Source organism: Zootoca vivipara, chromosome 7 (assembly GCF_963506605.1).
Source record: "Zootoca vivipara chromosome 7, rZooViv1.1, whole genome shotgun sequence".
NCBI classification, from domain to species: Eukaryota; Metazoa; Chordata; class Lepidosauria; order Squamata; family Lacertidae; genus Zootoca; species Zootoca vivipara.
Window position 1 is genome coordinate 65,853,361 of NC_083282.1, and position 25,527 is coordinate 65,878,887.

General features: G+C 42.2%; 2 protein-coding genes across 7 annotated transcripts in view; one reads left to right on the top strand and one right to left on the bottom strand.

The window, feature by feature from the left end:
- Nucleotides 1-17,292, top strand: ERGIC3 (ERGIC and golgi 3). Of its 4 annotated transcripts, none has more exons than XM_035121637.2 (14): nucleotides 7-115; nucleotides 1,856-1,926; nucleotides 3,374-3,461; nucleotides 4,409-4,528; nucleotides 4,773-4,866; nucleotides 5,645-5,810; nucleotides 7,410-7,467; nucleotides 11,084-11,098; nucleotides 12,764-12,795; nucleotides 13,405-13,501; nucleotides 15,072-15,136; nucleotides 15,819-15,955; nucleotides 16,353-16,408; nucleotides 16,842-17,292. In XM_035121637.2, exons 1-14 carry the CDS (start codon nucleotides 28-30, stop codon nucleotides 16,919-16,921), a joined length of 1,167 nt encoding a protein of 388 aa, XP_034977528.1. In that variant the 5' UTR covers nucleotides 7-27; the 3' UTR covers nucleotides 16,922-17,292. The 4 variants fall into 4 exon arrangements, with proteins under 4 accessions (XP_060133198.1, XP_034977528.1, XP_034977530.1 ...); XM_035121639.2 differs by having other exon boundaries at nucleotides 4,409-4,495; XM_060277215.1 differs by lacking the exon at nucleotides 1,856-1,926 and having other exon boundaries at nucleotides 1-115.
- LOC118088254 (CMP-N-acetylneuraminate-beta-galactosamide-alpha-2,3-sialyltransferase 2) overlaps nucleotides 17,246-25,527 on the bottom strand; it is a 17,809-nt gene continuing 9,527 nt past the window's right edge. For all 3 annotated transcript variants that reach the window (XM_035121643.2, XM_035121642.2, XM_035121640.2), the window contains exons 4-7: nucleotides 22,753-22,932; nucleotides 21,749-21,794; nucleotides 19,676-19,795; nucleotides 17,246-18,134 (exon numbers count right to left, since the gene is read on the bottom strand). In XM_035121643.2, the coding sequence (XP_034977534.2) occupies nucleotides 17,967-18,134; nucleotides 19,676-19,795; nucleotides 21,749-21,794; nucleotides 22,753-22,932 (514 nt within the window). In that variant the 3' untranslated portion in view covers nucleotides 17,246-17,966. The remainder of the gene's footprint in view (nucleotides 18,135-19,675; nucleotides 19,796-21,748; nucleotides 21,795-22,752; nucleotides 22,933-25,527) is intronic.

Sequence of the window (25,527 nt, forward strand, 5' to 3'; positions counted from 1 at the left end):
GGGGGGGGCGGAGTGGGAGTGTCCGTCATGGAGTCGCTCGGGAGGCTGAAGCGGTTCGATGCGTTTCCCAAGACACTGGAGGATTTTCGGGTTAAGACCTGCGGCGGGGCGCTCGGTGAGAGGGGTCGTTTGGGGGGGGCGGCCTGAATTGTGCTCTGGCGAGGAGCGCCTTCCTTGCTGTGGGAGCGGGATTCAGACGCGAGTTCACTCACGATGTGATGCTTTCATTTGCGTGTCCTGTGTGCGAGTCTGTTACGTGCAGTCGCGTGTTCGCGTGTTCAGGTGACGGGCGTGGTTCGCACGTGATGTTTCATCACTTTGGCGACTTGCAGCTGAGCTTTCCTTCCCGGAAAGCCTCTAGTGTTTGAGATGTGGCCCTTCTGTCTGTGGTGTTTTTAATCCGTGTTGGTTTACTCGCACGTGTAAGTCTTCTTGATGGCAAGCGGCAGCAGCATCAAGAAGGCTGGGCATGTGGGTGCGAATGAACCAGCTGTGGAAGAGATGCAAAACATAGGAAGCGGCGTCCTTTTACTATACTGCTTCGAGCGGCATAGCAGGTGTGTAGTCGGTTTTGTTGTTGTGCAGAGGCTCTTCATGATCAGGCAAGAGTGGGAAGAGGACTAATTCTCAAGAGATGCCCTTAGTCAACTCAAGACAGCTACTGGTTTAAAGAGATTTTAGTATTTAATCAGGAAATGTAATTTAGTAAACTTACTCTCCAGCAGATGTATTTTGCTAGCCTGGCTTGCTAAGAGTCTCCAATATTTCCATGCTGGCTGCAGAGGATGGGAATCTCCCATTTTTGTGTGCCCATTATGAAGACGCAAGAGACTTGCTGTGCTTCCTAGTGGCTTTCTTCTGCACAGTAGATTATTTTTAGTAAGAATCTTGGGGCTTATTTGCCAAGTGTTGTATTCTAATTGGTGCTTGCTCTGAGAGCACACCTCTTTTACTGAACACAGGAAACAAGGAAGTAGGATTTTCTTCCTAGTAATTTTTTTTACTTTGGAGTAATTCCAGTTCCTTGAAAGTAGTTAAGCAGGAAAAGAATTAAAACTGATTCCACCGAGATGCTTCATTCTGTTCTTAATGGTTTTTGTTTTATTGTATTCATATTATTGTACACTGCCCTGCTATTTTATGAGAGGTATTTTGTAAATAGATTTACAAATACATAAACAGAAGGGATTTTTAGTGGTGGATTGAAGACTTGATGACTACTAAAGTAGAAAGTGATCACTTAATCTAATTTAGGCCACTCAAGTACATATGTGTTAGGACTGGGTGATACCTGGTTTTCAGCATCATGATATATCAACAGCTAAATATAGCTGTCTGAAATGTATCTTGGCTGCATCTTCCTCCCCACCTTTCTGGGATGGAGAAGAGTGCCGCATTTTGCAAAGGGTTCAGGGATATGTTTCAGCATGCTGAACAATTCATGTGGGAGTGCTGACCATGTCTGTTGAGCCTTGATAATCAAACTACATGTACTGAGAGTGTACCTGCCAAAGAACACATGCAGAGCTCTCTTGTGAGCAGTGTGTTTCATGAAAAGATTAGAGGTGATGGGCAAGCAGTTTTTTGAGAAAACTTATCTAACCGTTGATCTTCATGAGCTCATTATTTTGAAGATATCAGATCAGTTCCTGTTATCTCCAGGAAAAGACCCATTTGGAACCCAGGAGAGCCACTGTCATTCAGTGTAGACAATATCAAGCTAGATGAACCAATACCGGTAGTGTGACTCGGTATAAGTCAGCTTCCTATGTTCCCTAAAATATTGATAAAATCATGTGTAGACGTTGCAAGATATGACAATATGTTACTTGTGTTTTCCCTTCTTTCTCTGCAGTGACTGTAGTTAGTGGACTTGTCATGCTCTTACTGTTCTTCTCGGAGCTCCAGTACTATCTCACAAAGGAGGTAAATGAGTCTGTTTTACTCATCCCCTGTGCACACATGCTCACACTCCCCAATACATACAGTGGTGCCTCGACTTACGAAGGCGATCCGTTCCGCGGCGCTCTTTGTAAGTCGAATCTTCAGTTGTCGAAGTGTCCGTTTCGCGCATGCGCAAAGTGCGATTTTGCGCTTTGTGTATGCGCAGACCTCGCACGCCGCTCCTGCGCAGGCGCAGAACGTGCATGCGGCGAAAAGACTTCCGGGTTTGCCGACTTCGTAAGTTGAAACCTTCGGAAGTCGAGGCATTCGGATGTCGAGGTACCACTGTATTTTGCTTCGTCTTTGTTTTTTGATGCTAGAGATTTCAGTAATTGTGGATAATGTGCTAGACTAAGGCTGAAGCGATCCAGCCATGATGCTCATGGAGTTATTTGGAACATAGGAAGCTGCTTTCTACCAAGTCAGGTCATTGATGGGCCAGCCACCATTTTTTAGCCAAACTTACTTACCTCACAGAATGGTTGGGAAGATAAAGGGGACTCCAGAAAAGTCTTTGGGTGAGCAGAGCAGCTTCCATTCACACTATGGAAGTTCACCTTCCTCTCCTCCCCCTGCACCTGTGCCATCTGCTCCAGAGGGTTGGGAGAACCTCAAGCAGACTGAAGGAAGAGATGGAGAAGTTTCATTGCATGAATGAAAGTTGCTTTACTTGTGCAATTACTTTGTTAGATGTCTCCTTGAATTACTTGAGGCCTGGGTAGAATAATATTCAAATACTAGGCACAGATTTAGTGTACAGTTTAGGTAAAAAATCAACCAGAATTTTCATTCATGCTTTAGCTTATCTTTCCTAACTATTTTTGAATAGTCTTTTATTCTATAATGGGATAAAATAGACTTAGAAAATCTCCTGCCTCAGCTTGTATGCTTAGTGTCAAACCTTTGGTGTTGTTTTCATAGATTAAAAGTAATGCAATTGGAATTGTAAGATGCTATTCTGTCCCTATACACACAATCCTTTCTTGCTTGCTCATTTAAGATCCTCCATCTAGGGCTCTTTCACATTTGCTTATTCAAAGGAGGAAATCAGTACTGTTGGTCTTTTTTCCACTCCGAAGGCATCCTACCAATAATTGTTGTGCCTCAAGGGGATTTTCTCTTTTTTCGCTACATACAGTTTCAGAAAGAGGAGCAAGACTGAGATCTAGCTCATGTTCTGGGATTTGGTCATGATTGTGCCTTAAACTAAAGTCTAAAATTCTGTTAGCCTGGTTTTTCTCATTCTTATTCATGTCGACCTCTGACACTGTTTCTCTTAACGTTCCTGAAAATTTCCCTCCCTTTTTAGTTCTCTGAATGTGGAATGCTTATAAAGAAACATTTACAAATCTGGACAGATGAGAATAAAACAGCTGATTTATTTTTTTATTTTTCCAATTGGGTGACTTTTCATTTTCTTCATTTTTAGATTCACCCAGAATTATATGTTGACAAATCAAGGGGAGACAAACTACGGATAAACATAGATGTTTCCTTTCCACATATGCCATGTGCTTGTGAGTATCTTCTTTAACACTTGGCTTTTAATTATATTAAACCATGACAATATGGTATGGCTTGGCATCTCATAGCGCATTATATAACTTATGTGAACTTCACTGGAGTCAGTCATAAACGCCTCTACAGAGAAAATGAGTGAGAGACCAGGGATTGAACCTGGTCCCTTATGCAGGATGGCATTTTCTGTTCCTCTAGTGCAGGCTTCCTCAGCCTTGAGCCTCCAGATGTTTTTGGCCTACAACTCCCATGATACCTAGCTAGCAGGACCAGTGGTCAGGGATGATGGAAATTGTAGTCTCAAAAACATCTGGAGGGCCGAGGTTGAGGAAGCCTGCTCTAGTGAATTATTGGTCTTTCCCTATGCCCAGCTAATGTGGTTTTAAGGGTCTACATTGCTGTTTTTGGATGCTTAGTCCTCTAATCAAATCCTCTTCAGTAAATCGGCCTAATCCTTAGAAAGGTTCTCTCAGAAAACCTTTGTATTTTGTACCATCTTGATATTTGATAGCTCAGTGGGTATATCACAGTGGGGTGGGGACTCATTTGGCCTGCAAGGCCTGCAATGCCAACCTGCCATACACAAGCCATCGCTTATGGTTTCAGGTTTGGTGCAAGGAAAGATGTGACTGAACTGAAGGGAGGTTTGCAGGCACTGACAAAAAGCTGATTGACAGTGTCAGTAAAGCCCTGTGAACAGTGCTTTCCAAGTGCTGCTGATTAGCAGTGCCTGCTGTGCTTTTACCTGCATGGTATAATTTTAAACCATGTGGTTTGACAGGTGGGTGTCCCCCCGCACCTGTTGCCCTTGGCTCTTGGAAGTGGGGGAGAGAAGGATGTGGCTTTTCTCCCAGAGCCAGATCGGCGCCCCTGGTTTATCATGAAGTAAAGGAATCGCCTGATGTCTTAAGAAATCTGCCTTCACCTGATCAATGTTGTTTTTCAGATTTGAGCATTGATGCAATGGACGTAGCTGGAGAGCAACAGCTAGACGTTGAACACAACCTCTACAAACAGCGCTTGGATAAAGATGGCAAGCATGTGACTCCAGAGGCAGAAAGACATGGTAGAATACACTGTTCCCACTGTGTGGGAACAGTATTGCAGTCAAGATGCTAACACTGTGGCATCTGATTTAAAGGCAGCTAAAGTGACAAGCTCACACTCTTGTCTACTGTAGGGCCAGACATTTGCTGCTTCTCAGGGAGGTGCACCACTGTTAAGTAGGGTTGGGTGTGCTTTAGATTGATAGTTCCATGCTGGGAATCTGTGGGTTGCTAGTACAAGGACCATGTCTGTCTTTGTTTCAGAGTTGGGAAAAGAAGAGGAGATACTATTTGATCCAAACTCTTTAGACCCTGATCGATGTGAAAGTTGTTACGGGGCAGAATCCGAGGACATCAGGTATGCCTTAATTCCATCAGTATTACTAGAGGCAAAGAGATGAAGTTGGAAGGGAGCTGCAGAACCATAGCATTTCCCGAACCTTCTAGGAAGAAGTGGGCTCCAGATTGTTTTTAGTCAAACACCATGTGCTCTTCTATTCTGCTTACTCTGGAGGTCAGGTGGAGGGTGATAATATTGGTTTCCTCATACTGTAGTTAATTGGAAGAGAGGATAAATAGGCAGTGCGTGGATTTCATTAACCTTCTGTCTTTCAGATAACATTTTATTTATTTTTAATTGTTGTAATCCGTTCTGGGATCTTAGGTTGAAGGGTGGGTAAAAAATTAAAATGAATACAAAATCATCATAAGATGGTGGTGATGGTGATTTCTTATTCTTATTCTGTGTACATATTAGAAAGGTCCTGTGAGTGAAGCCATAGAACGATGAAGAAGTTACCACTTGTCTGTCAGCCAATGTGCTAGTAATCTGGGAACAGCTCAGCATGCTGCATCTGAGATGGGGAGATACATTTCCCCCCCACATTATTTTACTTATGGGAAGACCTACAAGGCACATCTTTTTGTGTCCCTGCTGGTGGCTATTTCTTGCTCAGCAACCTTAGCCCTCTCCCAGCTGTGAGTTTCCTGAAGCCCACAGGAAGCAACTGGCAGAGCTTACACAGCTTAGCCCATTTCAGATGGAAGTCTAGACTTTTATGCAGAACCCCATTTTCTTACTATGTGCTTCATAGGTGACCATTTTTGTTGATTTACATGCTCATTCTTTTTCACAGATGCTGTAATACTTGTGACGATGTGAGAGAAGCATACAGGCGGCGTGGCTGGGCTTTCAAGAATCCAGACACAATAGAACAATGCAAGAGAGAAGGGTTTAGCCAGAAAATGCAGGAGCAGAAAAATGAGGGCTGCAAAGTATATGGCTTCTTAGAAGTCAACAAAGTAAGTGAGTCCATTTTTATCACCTTACGCCGAAAGGTATATTGAAATCCCAGTGACACAAGTGACCAAGAAGCAAGGGAAACTGGGAAAATGGGATCTGCACTCTGGTGTTGCCATAGTTTGAGTGTCTCTAGATCTTTGCAGGTGTGCATATTACTGTTGAGCAACATACAAGATAGATACCATGTAGAATAGAAATTAATATTTTGTGTTTAGTCGTGTCCGACTCTTCGTGACCCCATGGACCAGAGCACGCCAGGCACTCCTGTCTTCCACTGCCTCCTGCAGTTTGGTCAGACTCAGAAAATAATATAGTGATTAGCAAAAGTTCACTGACAGCTTTTAGAGCCAGAATGTAACTCTTTAATCCCGTGGAGAATACAGGTTGCATGTGGAGTATGCTTTTATACGCTTTGGTCTACCACAAGTTTTTGGCAGCTTAAATCTTTACTGTACTTTGTTCAATCTTACAAAGAGGAATGCCAGTGTCTCCCTGTAAGCTCTCTTCCAGATTCCTTATAAGTTAGATAGTTCCTAATGAAACTGCTTATTCCTTCAGCATTTGGCACTAGCTTCTCTCCTGTAACCAATACCTCTGTAGCAGGAAGTGACTTTTTGGACCAAATTTGCATAGGTAGACTACTAAATGATAGGTTGTATCGCTAAATGATAGCGTGTACTTCAGACTTCTGGGTGAAGGGTACTTCATTTTTGAATATATAAAAGAAAGGGTGAGGACCACCCAACATACACAGTAGGGAGACCAGGCAAGAATCTTTTCTTTTATTTGTGATAGTGCCCAGACCAGTTTTATTCATCATATGAGGGAGAAGGGATCTAGCCCTGTTTGCTTTCTTCTGTGCTAATCTACTTTCAAATAGTGTGGTTTTGATGGAGGGAAAGATTCAAAAATGTGGTTTACCACTTGCAGACTGAAGTGGTAACAACCATGCTGGATTTTGTGGGTTTGGGGGGGGGTTGTTTGTTTTTTACATAATATTACATATCTTTGGCAAAGATTGAGATTGTGCCATAAAAAAAATTACTTCCAATCCAGAGGACCTGATTAGTTTATGAACATGTGAGCTGATCTACTTCCATGAAGGAAATGTATGTGAAGTTCAAAAGCAGTAAAGCTGGAATGGGGAAAGGGAGCTACTTCTGATGAGATGTGCTGCTCTTCTCCCAAAGGCTTCCATGAGTCCAGAGTATGTGGTGATGCATAGTTTGGGCTGTGTCTGTTGAAGTTGAGTATTCTTATCTCTTCAATGGTCAGTGTAGCAAGCAATCTGCATTTGCAGTTTGGAGGAGGGGTTCAAATCCTTGGATATCATTTTTTTATCTTTCTCAATTTGGTGTCTCTTGACTTTAAAATATCAACTGTATGTTGATATAGTAATTCTCATAATAAAGACTGACTGTGTTTTGGACATTAGCAACTCCTGCTTGGATCTAGTTTGGGTGAAAGTGTACTGAAGTATAGGTTAAATACTTCACCTTGACATTCCTTTTTTAAGCTATACGGCTTCACTTTTAAAAGTTGTTACAATTTGCTATGGAGAGCTGGGCAGTTTAATGAAATGTAGCTGTCTTTTACAGGTAGCTGGCAATTTTCACTTTGCACCAGGAAAAAGCTTTCAGCAATCTCATGTTCATGGTAAAGTAGTTTGCATTCTTCTGAGTGGGTTTTTTGTAATGTTTCCTTTTTACTAAATATCAGGAAATAATTGTAACTCATGAGCTAAAGTAGGTATATAGAATATACTGTTAAGGAGGAACTTTCAGAAGGGATGTTCTAAGAAGTATGTCGGGAAATTGTGATGTTTCTATTCACATGAGAAAGAAAGTTGTAACATTAGATCCTTTGAGGCAATGCCTTTCTTCTATAAATGGGTTTTTATCAATAGCCACTTCTGTCCTGGCAGTGGTAAGACTAGCATTTCAAAGCAATTCCAATCCTGTTAATAATCTGCTGCCTTATGCAGGGTTATTTGACAACATAAATGTTTTAAATAATGAAATTAAAAATACTGTTATCCCCTCCTCAGAGCCACGCCGCTCAGAGTGGCTTACAAAATGAAACAAAAAATAAGCACAAGTATACTTACTATGCACAGCACACATTATATTTCAAAACAAATAAACAGGATATTTTAAGACCAAGATTGAAATTGCATGCAGTAGTTTGATGCATCAAAATTTTAAAGCATACATTTTATGGCAGGTTGTAGCATAGTTCTGTGAGCATGCTGAGCTTATTCCATTGGCATACAAGATGAGCGGAAATTCTGCTTGAATGTGCACTTCCTGTATATTAAGATTTTGATACCAATGTTAGGCTACATCGACTAACACAATTCAGGAAATAAGTACTTTGGCATCTGCAGCTTTTTCAAAATTCAGAATGCACATAACGCATGTATGTGATACGTAGTGAATATACTGTCTGCAATCATTGTCTGAAGGTTTCCTCTTCAATTTTGTACTGAATATTTTCCATTTCTGGTTTTCATTCCTGGAACCATAGAAATGGTTCCTGCCAAAGTTTCTGTGTGACAGTGCTATACAACAGTGGGGTGTGGGGAACCTTTGGCCTGGCATGGGTCCCAATTTTAGCCTGTAAAACTGTTTTCCTCAGAACATTCCCACCTTCATTATGTGATCCCAGGTGTGGGCAGGTAGAGATGTGGCTGGATCAGCTGCACAACTGAGTTTCCAGAGAGAACTCAATTGTGCAGCCAATCCCTGCGGGAAGCATCTTTGCCAGCCCTGTGACTGGCACTTGGGAAGCAACCGAGCACAGGGTTTGCAAAGCACGTTATGCAGTGCTTTCCAAAGGTCCAACAGCTAACTAGTTGTCAGGTACTTGCCAAGTGCTGAGCATAGGGCTAGCAAAGCCTATTGCACTGCACTTTCCAATTGCCCAACAACCCTTTGACTTTCAGACACTTGTGAAATGCTGCACAATAAACTTTGACAGGTGGGTAGGACAACCCAACTGTAAATTGTCTGACATAATAATGGTAGTCCCACCTGCTTGTCAGAGTTGGCCAGAGGGGTGGTGGTGACAGATAAGACACTAGCCCACTGAGCCAAAATGGTTCCCCACCTCTGCTATAGAATATTACTCCTTATTGCTTCTGTTAACTTGTTGAATGTTTTCTGCTCTAGCACTTAATCAAAGGAAGATGAGCTTTATTATTTTCTGTTCCTCCCTCTCCTCTCCAATGGGAACTTTGTCAGGGAATTTCCCCTTCTCCTTTTCTCTCTTGACATCTTAGTCTTTTACCAAAGGTTTCACAAATGGGCACTTTATTACTGATGAGTTCTTATACATCTGACTTGAAAAGTCACTGCTGCTAAGAGGCAGTCAATGCTGAAATTCTCATCTTTTTCTGGAATCTTGTTTTAGATATCCTGCCAGTAGTTTAAGATCACCATGATTGTGTTTCTTTTGCAAACCATCCAGCTTCTTCCTCCTGTTGGCATGGAAGAGTAGTCTAGTCCAGAACAGCATAACATGGGATACAGTAAAAAAAAAAATATTGATATTGAACAACTGCACTCTTGCCTTCATATTCCCCTTAAACCATAGCCTGTGCTAGAGGAAGCTTTGGGAAAAAAATAAGAATATCTAATGTTGAGAGGCTGCTGCTGTTGCAATAACGTATATTATCTCTGCTTTAGATCCTGCTGGAACAGTTGAGAGCAACCACCACTTTATTGATAATACTGATTTGTTAAATTTTAATTGCAGCTTCATAGGGTTTGGACTCTTCTTTTCAGAATATGAGCATTGCTCTACAGCTAATATTTTATCAGCCAAACTACATAGCTCAACTAACTGCCATTTAAAAAACTATTAATCTTCTATCTTTTTCAATTTGGGAAAATATGAAGGTATAAAGAATATTATGGGACAAAGCATTTTGTTTCTTTTCTGTGCACTGTCTTTTTAATTTTTCCTGTAATAATTTATTCAGTTTAAACATGATTACACTGGTCCAAGCTCGTCACTTCCCTGCATAAACCTTGTTCTGCCTGTTTCAGTCACATGAGCTCCCTTCGGAAGGGAATAGGTTTAGGAGTCTAGCAATCCGCATGACCTCAGTTGTAGTTCATGGTGCTGATCTTTGCTTTTCAGCATCTCCACTATCTGTTAAGGATAATGGATGTAATAATCCTGGTCCATTATTAGGCTGTTAAATATCACTTATATCAGATGGAACTTCTGTAGCTTAAGTTTGTGAAGGACTGTAGCCATGTGCATTTACCCTTGTGGCTTTAGAGAGAAATTATAGATGTATAAGTTTTCCAGGGATTAGGGTACAGAGGTTGTGCATGGTGCTCAGCTCCCTGGCTCACAGTCTCATCACCCCAAATAGTTGATCCTTTGCTTATTACTGTTTCCTTGCATTACTAGCTGACAAATTCAGTCATGGAAGAAATATGAGTTGTTAGGGAGGTTTAACCAAATTCTGATGTGGATGATTTGCATCACTTACTTTGGCTGCTCAGTAGTGTATGTGGTGAAGGACTTGAGATTTCTCCCAAATATGTGATACTAGGACAGCTAAAGTCATGCCCATTTTTCTTTCACAGTTGAGAGGCAGTTGGCCAGAGGCAAAATAATTCCTTGGTAGAATTCCTGTGTTGTAAGTGTCAAGATCCAACTTGCTAATTGTGTTGCTTGTGAAGGGCCTTTGCCAGTGCAAACTGTTTCACTATGCACAGAAGCATTGGCCAGACAAAAGATGGAGATTGGTTGAGATTTGTTTGAAACTAGTGATCAGTGCCAATTCCTACTGTTTTCCATCCTCTAATCTTTGCTACAAGCCTGAACAATATAGAGTTCTGTGTTCCACAAGGCCAGTCTTTCCCCAGCCCCCAAAAGACCTAGAGCAGGGATGGCTTAGCCTTGGGAGGGCTGTATAAACACATGCATTCAGATCATCATATATCATGCTGGTTTCCTCTGTGGGCTTGTAGTTGGTGCCCTGCAGCATCTGAATGGGCAGCCAATGCTGCGTCTTTAGGAAGCAACACAGTGTTCCTTTTTAGTCCTCAGGCCACATGTATATGTGAAGGTTCACATGCTGCTTTGTGCTCCTTCACAAATTGCTCTGAGCCTAGAGTTTTGTTGGCAGAGTAGCCAGTGCCTCCTGAAAGCAAAACTAATGTCAAGTATTGCCTTTGTTTTTACATCCTTGCTTTTCAGTATGGAGCTCTGAATGTTTCTCTCTTTCTTTTCTTAACCCTGCTCATTTTTGCAGTTCACGCTGTTGAGAGTAAGTGTTGCTGACTTATTTTCTTTACTAGTTCTGTGCTGTCTGTAATTAAACCAGTTAATTTCTCCAGTTCAACCTTGGTGCTCCCTAAAGATTTGACAGTATTAAAGTATCAGTAGACACTGCATGTTGTTAGTCAAGGAACTGCAAATGGTTTTTACATGGCTTTAGAAGGTCTCTTTTGTATAAAAAATGTCAGGTCATTTCCATTCTTATCTTAAATAATGTTCATTGAACATATGGAAGAGAGTGCAGGATTAAGCCCTCTGCCCAGCATATTGGATCTCACAGCATATAGGAAAAAAGAGGACAGCATATAATAGTTTAAAAAGGCAGAAACAAAATTTAGCTTAGCTTTATATTACGCTCATCTTAATACTGAATGAAATGTCTCCATACCCTGTAAAGACATTATGCCTAGACAGGAAAAACCTAATGCATGCAAGACCTTGGGTTGTGTATCAGGCTATACATGTTCAGCCAAGCACAGGAGCCCCCTGGAGACTTTCTTCCGCAACTAGGGGTGGTGGTGGATTGAGTTTGCAGTGCAGGGTATATTGAAGGCAGGGTCAGTGCAATTTGCCCTGAGGCCCATATCAGCGCATTTCTTTCTTCCCATTAAAGTGTGAATGTGCCTTCTGAAACTGCTCTATAGATACATATTTTACTTTACTTTGCAAATGCTAAGACCTAGGCAGACTGACTAGTTTGGGAAGCTTTGCAGACAATTGAAGGCAGCTTCACACATTTTAAAAATGCATACCTAAAGACCTTGCATGGCATATTTAAAAAAGAAATGGACAATCTTGTGTTTTTCAGCTAAACCTATGATAGGAATACATACTCCAGACTGCAGGGATTGGCCTTAGCCGCTGCATATACACACAGATACCGCTTAGTTGTAAGCCTGAGAGTGGAACATCTAGTATCTCTGCCCTAAATTCTCAAAATGTTAGCTTCATTCCCAGTTGGATCTGACACTTACTGCTGAATTGCCTTGCTCAAATCCCTGTCTTATATTACAGTCATCTTAATATTATATTAATATAGATTTGGTTGATAATTTGCAATGGATTCCACTTACTTAGATTTCTAAATGTTGGTTTGCATAGCGCTAAATAGCATAAAAAAGCGGGATGTATTCCATTTATTTAGTAGAGCCTATTTAAAGGTAGTAACAACTTGCTATCTGAAAACTCCTAAAGAGGAATTACAACTAAACTGGGATAATTTGGAAAAGTTGAAAGCCTGCTCTGAATGCATTCAGAAATTACCATAAGCTATATTTGCAGGTTGGGAAAGAATAAAGAGCTGCACCTTGAAAACACAGTTGAGAATTATGGTGGGCAGTGTCTGATGATGGAACAAATAGGTGTACAGTATTCTAATCCTTGTGCATATGCTTAGAATGTAGCATATGAGTTGAGAAGTTGTAAACTGTTCTGAGGTTTTGTTTACAATTAAGCTATACATATTTTGCTCAACAAATAAAATATATTACAGTTGCGCAAGGAAGTTTGTCATGTCCTTTACTTGGAAACATGCACGGATTGTGAAAATTTGCAGGTTTTTTCCTTTTCTTTTTTAAAAAAGAACAGAGCAGTTACATAAAGGAAAAGACTTCCTAAAGTTATTTAACATTTTGTTGTCTTGCCTCTCTTACAGTTCATGATCTGCAGAGCTTTGGGCTTGACAATGTAAGTATCTGGGAGAGACATACTGAGTTTGAGATATTGATTCACGCCTGCAGAGAAGGGAGTAAAGTGTCAGTGCAGATGATTTCCCCTTGTGCATACTGGTGTGGCACCTCTAGCTTTGGCAGCAGCTGTGTAAATGATAGGCAAAAAGAACAAAAAAGCAACATATAGAACAACCCCAAAAAGGTGACCACGTAATTCATTGTATACTGGTGCTTTCAGAATCCAGTGAGTCACTAAGCATCTACCCTGAGCTCCTTGCCTTATTTTATTCTCACCCTGTATGCTACTGAGCATGAACACCTCATCTCCTTCCTGTGGCTGCAGTTCCCAGAGGAGAGGAGGTGTGTAATTACAGGGTGAGGAGTGTATTTCTAGCAGGGCTTCTGCCCTAAGGTAGTATATGCATGAAAATTGCACAGAAGAGAAAACAACATTAGCTGTGCTCAACTTGCATAAGCGGGCACAGGTGCTAAAATCCTGCTGCTCTTATTGGAGAGAGTTGGTAGAAAAACACCTGCCTACCTTTTGATCATAGGCTTAGTACTCAGCCTGCTCTGCCCTTTGCTGGTTCTGTTTGAACATGTTTCCCTTTTTTTTTTGTTTCAGATAAACATGACCCATTTTATCAAGCACCTTTCATTTGGGAGGGATTATCCTGGCATTGTGAACCCACTTGATGGGACAGTTGTCACAGCACAGCAAGGTACTGGTCTGAAAATAAGTTACGTTATAGTTTGCTTATATACTGCTTTTGCTCCCAAAGTGATGAATACTATATTAATACAAAGGAAGGTGCAGTAAAATACAGTAAGTCAGCCGTAAAACCAATATAAGATAGCTAATAATAATAATAATACCGTACTTTTATGTGTATAATACTATGTTTTTTTCTTTAAAAATCATGCTAAAAAGTAGATGTCTTCTGATACATGGATAGTGCATAGGGTGGAAGTTTGATTGATATTGTGCGTGTTATTGGTTGCTGCGTCAATGGGTGGTGTTGATTGGCTGATGCTTGGGAAGTTGGGCGGGTGATTGGACAGCTGAGAGGCGGAGTTTGCAACATGTGCGGGTGAGTGATTCTTGGCAATCCCCTCTAAAAAAAGCTCAAAAACTCTGTGCCATAACCCCTCATTTTCTTAAATTTGAGTCCCCCCAAATAGTTTTATAGACTGAAAAGTATGGTAATAATAATAAATTCTTCCCTTCCCTTATAATAGGACCTAAACAATGAACTGGCCAAAATATGATGGTTACTGTCTAACCTAGGACTGTCTCACTTAATCCAGTCACATTCTTTTAGTTTCTATCTCCCTCTCACTACATCAGGGTAAACAAGCAGACCCTCATGTTTAGTTCATCAACCTACTTGGTGGTCCAACGTGCAGGATCCTGGTAATCTACTTTCTAAACAACAGGCCATAGGAGATTTAAAATAATATAAAATTAAAAACAAAAACGCATGCCTCTAATACCATCCACAAATCACACTGAACATTGCTTCTTGGGCTGTAGTCATGCTCTCACCGCAGACACAGCTCTTGGATGTTTCTACTCACATGCACTGAAGGGTTAAGAGCCTATTTTATAAATAATAATTGAAATAAATAAAATATTTTAATTAATATTAAATTTAGGTTTGCATGAGAAGGGAATAAAACTGTGTAAGTGAAGACTATCACATTTGTGGTAACGCCACACAAGTTATGTATATATGCATTTATTTTAATATAAAGTTGGGCAACTAACTGGCTGGCTTCTGGCTCAGTAAAATGGGAAAGATGCCAGCAAGCTTCCTCTTCCTTCCTGGCTGACAGTGAGTTACAGGCAGGGGTGCATGCATGAAAGAATTGTCTTTTCTCCTTTCTCCACACACCTACACCCCCTTTTTTTTACTTTCTAAGCCATTCCCAGGTCAGAAAGATGGAGTTATAGGGACAGAGCCTCTTCTCCCCACAACCCACAGCAAAATAAATATGAATAGTGAGAGCAAACTAGCCTTATCTTTCTTCCCTGGGAATGAAATCTTGAGTTTCTTTTCTCTCCCTCCCTCACCTGCTCTTCAATAAGATCCTGCTGGTAAGATTGTAGACTAAATCATTATAGCAAATGTTTTTACTATGTGGCTTGGACCTCAATAGAATTCTAACTTCCCACTTCAAAGTTACTGCTGCTTACTAATTATCTATTCAAATTCCTTCTTGCCCCATATCAATTTCATTAAGTTCTGTATAAGGGGGCTTTGGCCTGTTAACACTGTATTTTGCACTTAGCATCCATGATGTTCCAGTACTTCGTAAAAGTGGTCCCCACGGTGTATATGAAGGTCGATGGTGAGGTGAGATCCCCACATTTTCTTTTAAAAACAAGCAAACAAACACCAAAACCTAGCATTATATTTTAATATAGAATAGTGCTGTCCAGGTTATTGCAGTGTAATTAGGGGTTGGGACATGAGCAAATGTGGAGGAAATGAAATTGCAAAGAGTTGTGTATCTTATTACCAATAAGCCTCTGAACAATCAAAGCTCCAGATTTGCAAAAGTGTGGAGGGCAACCACATGGGGATTTCTGAAAGAGAACTCTTTATTGCTGTGGACCCAGTTTCCTCAGGCTAGAGAAGCTAGTGTGAAGACAGGACAGTTATGAGTCATGGGGGGAATTATCTTGAGTGTATTGTAGGACTTGGGTAGGTGGTTTCTTTGTGTTGGGCAGAGAGGGGGTGGAGAGAGAGAGAGAGGACAGGCAGGCATCCCCAAACTTCGGCCCTCCAGATGTTTTGGTCTACAACTTCCATGATCGCTAGCTAACAGGACCAGTGGTCGGGGAAGATGGGAATTGTAGTCCAAAACATCTGGAGGGCCAAAGTTTGGGGGTGCCTGGACTAAGGTATACTTAATGCTTCCTGCTGGGGAAGAATGCATTGTGGCAAAATTCAACCCAGCTCCAAATCCTATATAGTCAATTGTGTGTCTTAACTAGTTTAAGAGTAACATTATGTTCTACTTATGTTCTACTAGGTGGTGAGATCAAATCAGTTTTCAGTAACACGACATGAGAAAGTAGCTAACGGGCTAATTGGAGACCAGGGTCTCCCTGGAGTATTTGTGCTCTATGAGCTTTCTCCCATGATGGTGAAACTAACAGAGAAACACAGGTGAGAAGTTTTCATGTGAACCCATTTTACAACTTGCTTATAAAATTATGTTTCATTTTCTCATCACTTGATGCATACAAATAGGTTGTACAGTAGAGATAGTTGCCAAAAGCTTCCATTTGAAGCGGTTACGTTTTGACTGCCTTGTGAACCTAAGTGTTCATTGGACATGGTCAAGTGGGATTGAATTACTGTATTTACTCGAGTCTAATGCACCATCAAATCCAATGCGCACCTTAATTTCCGCAACGTGATTTGGCCAAAAAAGGTGAGCATTAGATTAGAGTAAATACAGTAATCCATGTGTTTCATCCCCCCCCCCCAAGTTTTAACTTGTTCATTCATAATGTACACATTACAGGGTAATCAAAGTTTTTTTCCCCCTTGCCCCATATAGGTCCTTTACACATTTTCTCACAGGAGTCTGTGCCATCATTGGAGGAGTATTTACAGGTATTTGAATATTTTAATTGTTCTCACACATCTTGGATCTAAAGTTTAGCTTGCAAATGTTTTGATCAACATCCTAGGCACTTTCAAAACTTGTTTTTACAAAGAGGGCAGAATCATCACTAGTAGTACAATGATTGTTGAAATATTATAGTACATCTGATTTCTATACATATAAAATAAGCACCATTCAGTTGCATTTTTGCTCATCAAAAAATGTCTCCTACTAGTATTAGTGAACAGCATATTTTGATTGTCTGATATGGCTCTTTGGGCAGTGCACTATTTCCTCGCTGCTTTGACAAGTTTAGTGATTCCCCGAACACCTAAAAGCAATATTTTGGAAGAAAGAGGGGGGTTTCTTGTTAATTTCCTCTTTACATGCACTGTCAATATGGAACATATAACCTGACCTTCATTTTCCTCCTTCTTCCAGTGGCAGGACTCATTGATTCTTTGATCTATCATTCAGCTCGGGTCATTCAAAAGAAAATAGAACTCGGAAAAACAACATAATTATCAAGTGCAATCCCCTCTGAAGAACTTGAAGGAATTAAACAAATGGTCATTTTGAGGGTGCCAAGAAGATCCCTGGACTTGTACCAAGACTGGAACTATCATCAGTTTCTCTTCACAAGTAAAACGGGGGATTAATTTAAACATCCATTTTTTGTGGCAGTGCTGTATACCCTAGATTTCAGTACTTGTCTTATATGTTGGCCTATCTCTCAACTTCTAGATTATGAAATGAAGAGAAATCAATAATATGGAACACAAGACCTTTTACATGTGTAAAACAAATATTTTCTATTTAATTTGTACACAGTGCTACCCTTTGTTTGGACCAAATTCTCAGGAAAAAGTTTTAATAAAGTCGTGTAATATTTGCTTTTTTTTACTCATATTTCAACACACTGTATCAAATAGCATTGCAGCCAAGAATATTGCTCAGTAGTCTGTGCTTGCTTCCCAGCTCCTTTGATACCTTATACCAGACATCCCCAAACTGCGGCCCTCCAGATGTTTTGGCCTACAACTCCCATGATCCCTAGCTAACAGGACCAGTGGTCGGGGAAGATGGGAATTGTAGTCCAAAACATCTGGAGGGCCAAAGTTTGGGGATGCCTGCCTTATACTTAGCCTTTCTTAACCACTTAAATAACAGCGGCTTTAGCACAAATGTAGGCCTGAGAGGTACTGTCAATATCAGCTTTTTGAAATCTCTGTCCAAGGATAAAGCAACCTATATTGTCCATAAAATGCAATGAAAGAGAAGAACAAAGTCAGCTATCGGAGATAGCCTCTATTGTCCAAATTTAATTTAAAGAAAAACATTTTAAGTTGACCATCTTGCTAAGAAAGTAATCCGTTCAGAAGTAGTGTTACGTGTGTATGTATATGTATATACATACATACCTGCGCTGGGCTGCTGAACTGTGCTTTGATCTCTAATCCATCCACCTTGCTTCTCTTGTGGCTGAAAAGACCATCATTGGGGCCAGGATTTGGGTTTCACTTTCTTGGATTAGTGACTTTGAAGTCTGTGGGGCACCAGAACAAGCTACTTATAAAATGATACTCTGCCTTCAGCTGCTAGTCTCTCAATGAGTGCCAGTTCAAAAGTGGCATTGTGGACCCCAGTCCTGCGGAATGCTCCAGCGTACCGATTCTTTTCCCAGTAGTGGTGCCAGTTCCCTCTGCTGTCTGCGCCGAAACCAAATGCAGATACCTGACACACAAAGCATCATGGGGAAGGAAATGAGAGCATGAGGCCTATGTAGCCCAAAAGCTGCTACCTAACCTAGCATTCTGTTTCTCAGAAGTCTGCAGGCAGTGAGTGGTGGTCAGCTACATGCAGCCATTGGTAATAAAAATTATTTAAAACAAAAACAAAAAAATTAAGTTTTACGAAAAAAAAATCTTCATCACAATAACATTGCCGCAACAAAAGAAAAAGGAAAATACAGCCCCCCAATTCCCCCCCCCCCAACTTCCCTCAACTCCTTCTTCTGGTTCATTAAATACTAACTTCTACTGCTTGTTTTGTGATCTCTCAATAAAGCTTTCTTAAATTTAAATTTAATAGTCGATAATCTAACCTCCCGTTGCTCAGTCCCAGCTCCTAGCAATTCGAAAGCACGTCAAAGTGCAAGTAGATACAGTGGTACCTCGACTTACGAACGACTCAACAACCGAAGTTTTCGACTTACAAATGGGGGTAATGGCTGCACGCTTACAAATGTCTCAACATCCGGAAAAAACCCACAGCGGTTTTAGATAGGGTTGCTTCGACTTACGGATTTTTCCATTTTCAATGCATTCCTATGGGAAATCGCGTTTCCAATGGCGTTTTTCGACTCACGAATTTTTCGACTTACGAAGGTGCCTTCGGAACGGATTAAATTTGTAAGTAGAGGCACCACTGTAAATAGGTACCGCTACGGCAGGAAGGTAAATGCCATTTCCGTGTGCTGTTTGCCAGAAGCAGCTTTGTCATGCTGGCCACATGACCTGGAAGCTATACGCCGGCTCCCTCTGCCAATAACGCGAGATGAGCACTGCAACCCCAGAGTCGGTAACGACTGGACCTAATGGTCAGGGGTCCCTTTACCTTTAACCCTGCAAGGAGTGGCCACATTTTACAGAAGCAGACTCCATTATATAAAGATAGCAGTGGTGAGGTTAATTTTGGCAAAGATTTTTAAATGTGAAAACATATCCTACTGCATTAAAAAGCAGAATTTACTGTAATAGCTGCTTAATAGATATCCTTCCTCCAGTGTCACTCCTAATTTAATTTGGGGCTGTATGGAATTTTGGCAGGTTTAGTTCATTCTTTAAGAGGAGATGGATTTTTATGCAAAGACAATGAAACAAAAATGGAAAGTCACACTGCCAGCTTATTATCAAGGCCTGCTTGTTTCTGTATAATTTGAGTAATTTTTAGGTTATTTTTTTTAAAAAAATCTCTTATTATATTGCAACTTAGTGATCAAGACATAAGACACCCAGCACAGTTTCAATACCTGCCACATGCAATCTCTTCAGTCAACTTCAGTGTTTCAAAACATGGAGGACTATCTTGTTTTCTGAGGGACTCTGCCCATGTACTTTCTGAACTACCATTCTGTCACCAAATCAGTTGTGAGAAAAGTTGCTTTGTAAACATGGCCCAAAGAGGCAAGTTGCCTCACAATCAAATGCACTGCATTGCAATATCAACAGCAGCCTGCATCTGTAGACATCTGGAGATCACTGTACAGTACATACCTGTTTACACGTATGGATAGCAAAAAGCAGTGCAGCGAATCCAGTGGATGGATACCTTCCAAAGCGCTTCATCCATTTATCGTGAATATATTTTAGGAAGGCAGGGTTTAGTATTAAGACCTGAGGAGAAGAAAAAACATTTGGACTGAGAAGTTCTCACCTACTGTCATAGCCTCTTCCTCAAATTGCCCCACCTGCCACAAGCATAGCTAATGAGAATGAGATGGTTTGTGACTCCTATGCAACACATTAAAAGCAAAGGTGTTGCTTTTACTTAAAGCAAATTCATGCTGCTTGATAAAATAAATCTCCCAAGAAGTTCACATAAACAAATGAAACATCAGTTCACATAGAAGTACAAAATAACCTTCAATAAATATTTCCTTAAAACTAAAAAGCAATTACAACAGCCCTTGCCTTTTTAAACATTAGTCACTCCAGTCATGAGTAACCTAAGCCCAATTTGTATTAGTTTTTCATTTCTGAACTTGTGCTATAGGGCTGAGGAGTGTTGAACTAGGACCTGGGAGAGCAGGGTTCAAATCCACACACAGTCGAGAATGTCTGTCAGAGATCAGTCACACCATCTCTCAGCCTAACCCACCTTACAGGGGTAAATGTGATGACAATGTGAGGAGCAGGGGAATCATGTGTGCCCCTTGGAGCTCCTTGGAGGCAAGAAAGAATGTAAATAATAATACAAATACAAGTTTTCCAGTACAGTGGTCCCTCGACTTACAAACTTAATCCATTCCGATTGCACATTCGTAGGTCGAAAAGTTCGCAAGTGGAAGCGCGGCTTCCCATAGGAAAAAAAATATTCGGAAAAAATTGTAAGTCGAGGAAATTGCATTTAAAAATTCATAAGTCGAGGAAACAGCATTAAAAACCGCCAACGGTTTCCGTTCAGATGTAGAAAAATTTGTAAGCGTGCAGCCATTTGTCCCATTTGTAAGTCGAAACCTACGGATGTCGAGTCATTCATAAGTCGAGGGACTACTGTACAGCGTTTCATTAGACTCAAAGGCCTAACACAGTGGTTTTCAACACTGGGGTGCCTTGAATGGTGGGGTGCCTTGAATGGTGGTCAGGGGTGTTGCAGGCAACACTGGCCTCTGCCCCTCTTTCCTTCCCTCCCTCCTCTGATGCCCTCTCACATCTCTGCCTCCCAAAGGCTTGCACAGCTGTTTGTTGCAGCAGCCCTGGCTATGAGCTCAAGCAAATGGTGCACCTCGGGCTGGCCCAGGGGGTGCTTCCCAGGCCCCTGTGGGGCAGTGTGAGGAGGCACCTCTCTCTTTGCGGGGGGCAGCTCAGAGACCAGGGGTGGCAGCTGGAGAGAGGAAGCTGAGGGAACACTCCACAAGGGAGGGTGTTCAAAAAAAGTTGAGGGGCTGCCAGCTCTGTAGGCAAGGGGTGACATAACTGGGCCTCTGAGCCCCACGGGGTGCTGCAGAAAGAATGCAGTTAGTCAAGGGAGCCACGGACCCAAAAAGGTTGAAAACCTCTGGCCTAATGATTTATTTCAGAAGGTAAAACAGAATTTTACTCTTGTATTATTGAAATTAATGAAGCTGTTCATTTTCTGCCGGAAACCTCAAGACTTGTGTTGTTCTACTCCATAACCTTTTCCTCGCCCCTAAAAGCTGGCCCATTAAAACTACATTTTATGTGCTTTTAAGTGCCAATATCTTTTTTGTTTCTTTTGTTTGCAGAAATTGCCAATGCCCCCCCCCCGTCTGGATCAGGATTCTAGCATAGGGGTTGGATGGCTTTATACCCACTACCCATCCTCACTGCATTGCCGTGAAATCTTCCATTTGTTTCAATGCTATCCCTTCCAGCCCCCTCCAAATTGCAGGGGAAGATATGGATTGGGAACATAGTTGGGGCAGGAGGAGATTAAAGCTCCTCTACCTCCATTCTAGAGTCCTGGAATAAGACTGTACGGGCCACACTGACAATTTCTGTAAAAACAAACAAAACACCGCAGTTGCACATACCAGTCCTTAAATTCACAGATTAAACAAGCAATGACAGATCCAAATCAACGTATTGCCTGCATTCACAACTTACCTTGCTTTTATCAGCTTCAATGAAGGGCTTGACTCTTTGGTATGTACTATGAAAGAAAAGGAAGAATAGCATTCATCATTTTATTACTTTTACCATCAAATTTTCCCCTCCAGTGTTCAGTATACATAAAACCCATTCCTGGAGAGGAAGCAGTCATGCAACTCTCTGAATAAGGATTGACTGGGTGCGCTCCTGTTATTACAAGCATATTTCCATACATTTGCAGCACTCACTTAAGCCCATAGTGGACAAATTTGTAGTCTCAATGAAGCTTTTAAGGGTCACTTCAAGATTTCCCTACTGACTATGTAACGGCACAAAGAAACCAACTCTGCTCTTAGCAAGGAATGTTTATTGTGAGGAATGAAATCCTCATCATGCACTGTTTGGAGAAGTACTTCATTTTGTCTGTCCTGAAACCCCCACCATTCAGCTTCATTTGATGACCCATTTCTAATACAGTGGTACCTCGGTTTGTGAACGCAATCCGTTCCGCGGAGGTGTTCGCTCGCCGAGGCATTCGCTCGCCGAAGGCATGCTTCTGTGCGTGCACAAAGCGCCGATAGATTGCTTTCGCGCATCTGAGCACTACGGAACCCGAATGTAAAACTTCTGGGTCCGCAGCGTTCGTAAACGGAGGCGTTCATAAACGGAGGTAGGTGTAAACCGAGGTTCCACTGTACCATGGGAAAGGAAGAAATAAAGCTCTCTCTCCACTTCATCCACATTTTATTTATGAAGTCTCCCATATAAATCCCTTCTAAACTAAAAAAAACCAAACAAGCACACAAACATTTACTCACATAGCCCCTTGATATTCTGATTTCTTTTTTCTGCACCTTTTCCAGCTCTGTGCTGTCTTTTTAAGGAGTTCAAGCAGAATATCCACTCACAGTGCAGAAGTTGTGCCCAAAGGAAACTGCCCCATAAATGAATGCTCAAGGTTTTGTTCCCGCTGTAGTACTTGCCTAGCTTTTTGTACTCCAATTAGACAAAGTGCTCACCGCTTAATTTCTCCTGAGGAAAAAGCACTAGCTAGCCATTTGAGATCCAGAGGTTTGAAGGGGACGAGCACAAGATGGACGCCAGCATGCAGGTCTATAGCACTCTCTGGGTACATGAAATGGTGTGTGGTTCTTGTACCAACATCTTCCTCAAAACCTGCAGTTTGTGCTGTGTTCATCCTCAAAGGACATAAGAAACATGATCAGAGGCTTCACAAAATATCCAGTCCAGGAACATGGGGATGGTCAATGTCTGAATCTGACATTTGATGGGTTGAGGCCTAGGGACATCAATCAGATGCCATTTTTCAGGACTGTAGATTACCAGATTTTATTCATGGGTGTAGACAGGGGGGGCAGGAGGGGGCAGCTGCCCCCCCCCTAGAAGCAAAAAATTATTGTATTTTACAGACCATAACCAGCACTTTCCCCCTCCAAAAACTGAAGTGGAAAGGGCTTTGCTTTAGCAAGAGCAGCTCTCCACTTGCTGGGGGCGGGGGGGGGGCGGGGGGGCAGGAACACAGCTGTAACAAAAACACATCAAATAAATAAAGCAAAGTGGCTACCAGTACTTAAGCAGTTAAGACAAGGGAGAAGAATATCCCTTCAGGCAAGGTTCACCCTATTCACCCTATTGTTCTTCAGTGGGAGCTGTTAATGAGCATTCAGGGATCGCATTAACAGTTCTTTTGGCGATTTAATGAGGGTGCAGAGGATTCAATTTGACTAAGGTGGCCCTGCAAGGCTAAAAGGAAGTGAATAAGAAAGGGGGGGCTGTAGCTTTGATAGACACAGTGATGTTTATAAAAAGCAGTGGTTTTTCCAGTCTGCCCCTCCTTCTGCATCTGTATACTGTAAATCAGGGGTGGCCACCTCCCAAGAGACTCTGATCTACTCACAGAGTTAAAAACTGGGAGTGATCTACCCCCTTTTGGGGGGTTCAGGTCAAAGCTGTTGAGTTTTTTTTAAGGAAGGGAAGCCCTGTTTTGGGGGTTTAGGTCAAACTTGTTGAGCTTCTTTTAGGAGGGAGGGAGGCCCATTTTTGTTTAGGGCTTCAGGTCATAGTTCAGCTTTTTTTAGGGAGGAGGAAAATTTTGGGTGAGCTTTTTTTAGGGGTGCCAGTGATCTAGCAGTGATCTACCACAGACATCCAGTGATCTACTGGTAGATCACAATCTACCTGTTGGACAAGCCTGCTGTAAATCAAGCAGAGAGAAAGCTGCTTACAAGGCTCCTGTACAGGTGTACCAGTATCTTCCTCTTGCTGCAGAGTTCTAGCATCACAGCGTCACCCAGAGGCACCCACAAATATGAGTTATCTCTCTCTCTATTTCTTCCTTCCTTTCCTCCCTCTTCCATCCTCAATAAAATACTGGGGGGGGGGGCAGATAAGCCCCACATAGAAAGCCCATCAACATGGGGGGGGGAATGACTATTTAAAATACAGTATTTACCAGTAATTGGGGGGGAGGCACCTAGGCCTCTAGGAGTTGGCTGCTATGCCTAGGACAATTCAAGAAAGCAGAATGATGCATATGCTATGGTAATATATCAATAGAATCATGGAATTGTAGCCAGAAGGGACCACAAGGGTCATCTAGTCCAACCCCCTGCAATGCAGGAATTTCCCCCCAATGTGGGGTTTGAACCCACAACATGGTTGAAATATTATGCTGATATGCAGCAACGCCTCGGAGTGATCATGACTGCGGCCCTGTCTTGCCTCGCCCTCGCCCGCCCTGCCACCCCCTCTCCCCTGCCCGACCCTCCCGTCCTCTTGCTGCAGAGTTCTAGCATCACAGCATCACCCAGAGGCACCCACAAATATGAGTTATCCCTCTCTCTATTCTTCCTTCCTTCCCTCCCTCTTCCATCCTTAATAAAATACTGGGGGGGGGGGCAGATAAGCCCCACATAGAAAGCCCATCAACATGGGGGGTGACTCTTTCAAATACGGTATTTACCAGTAATTGGGGGGGGGGAGATGCACCTAGGCCTCTAGGAGTTGGCTGCTATGCCTAGCAGTAGGACAATTCAAGAAAGCAGAATGATGCATATGCTATACAGTATAATATATCAATGGAATCATAGAATTGTAGTCGGAAGGGACCACAAGGGTCATCTAGTCCAACCCCCTGCAATGCAGGATTTTTCCCCAAGGTGGGGCTTGAACCCACGGCATGGTTGAAATATCATGCTGATATGAAGCAACGCCTCGGAGTGATCATGACTGCGGCCCTGTCTTGCCTCGCCCTCGCCCGCCCTGCCACCCCCACGACATGGTTGAAATATTATGCTGATATGCAGCAACGCCTCGGAGCCGTCGTGACTGCGGCCGTGCCTTGCCTCGCCCTCGCCCGCCCTGCCACCCCCTCTCGCCTGCCCGACCCTCCCGTCCTCTCCAGCCAAGCAGGGTAGCCGCCGACGCTGCCAGCCCCAGAAGCACAAGGTGGCCGCTGACGCTGCCGCCACAATGTCGTCAGGCCAGCTGGCCCTGTAGCCCCGCCCACGTTCCCACTTTGTGGCCCCGCCCCTGATCGACCATGGCTTGCCCCCCCCTAGTTTTGATCCTGGCTACGCCCCTGATTTTATTTTCAAAAATAGGTAGTATTTCAGGATTTTCAGAACTATGCAAATCTGGAGTTGGGATTGTTATTCCTAGCAACTATTCCCTAGCAACCCTTTTCTTTGTTCTTTGTCTATAATTTATTAAATACCTTTCCTGGACGGAACATCGGACTTGATCTAGAGCAGCAGGATAATGGAGAGTACAAA

Excerpts from the sequence above, each read along its gene's own strand:
- ERGIC3 (XM_035121637.2), top strand. The coding sequence starts at position 28 with ATGGAGTCGCTCGGGAGGCTGAAGCGGTTCGATGCGTTTCCCAAGACA. Across the intron at positions 1,927-3,373 it reads AGTACTATCTCACAAAGGAG|ATTCACCCAGAATTATATGT; the intron begins GTAAATGAGTCT and ends CTTCATTTTTAG. Across the intron at positions 12,796-13,404 it reads AGAGCTTTGGGCTTGACAAT|ATAAACATGACCCATTTTAT; the intron begins GTAAGTATCTGG and ends TTTTTGTTTCAG.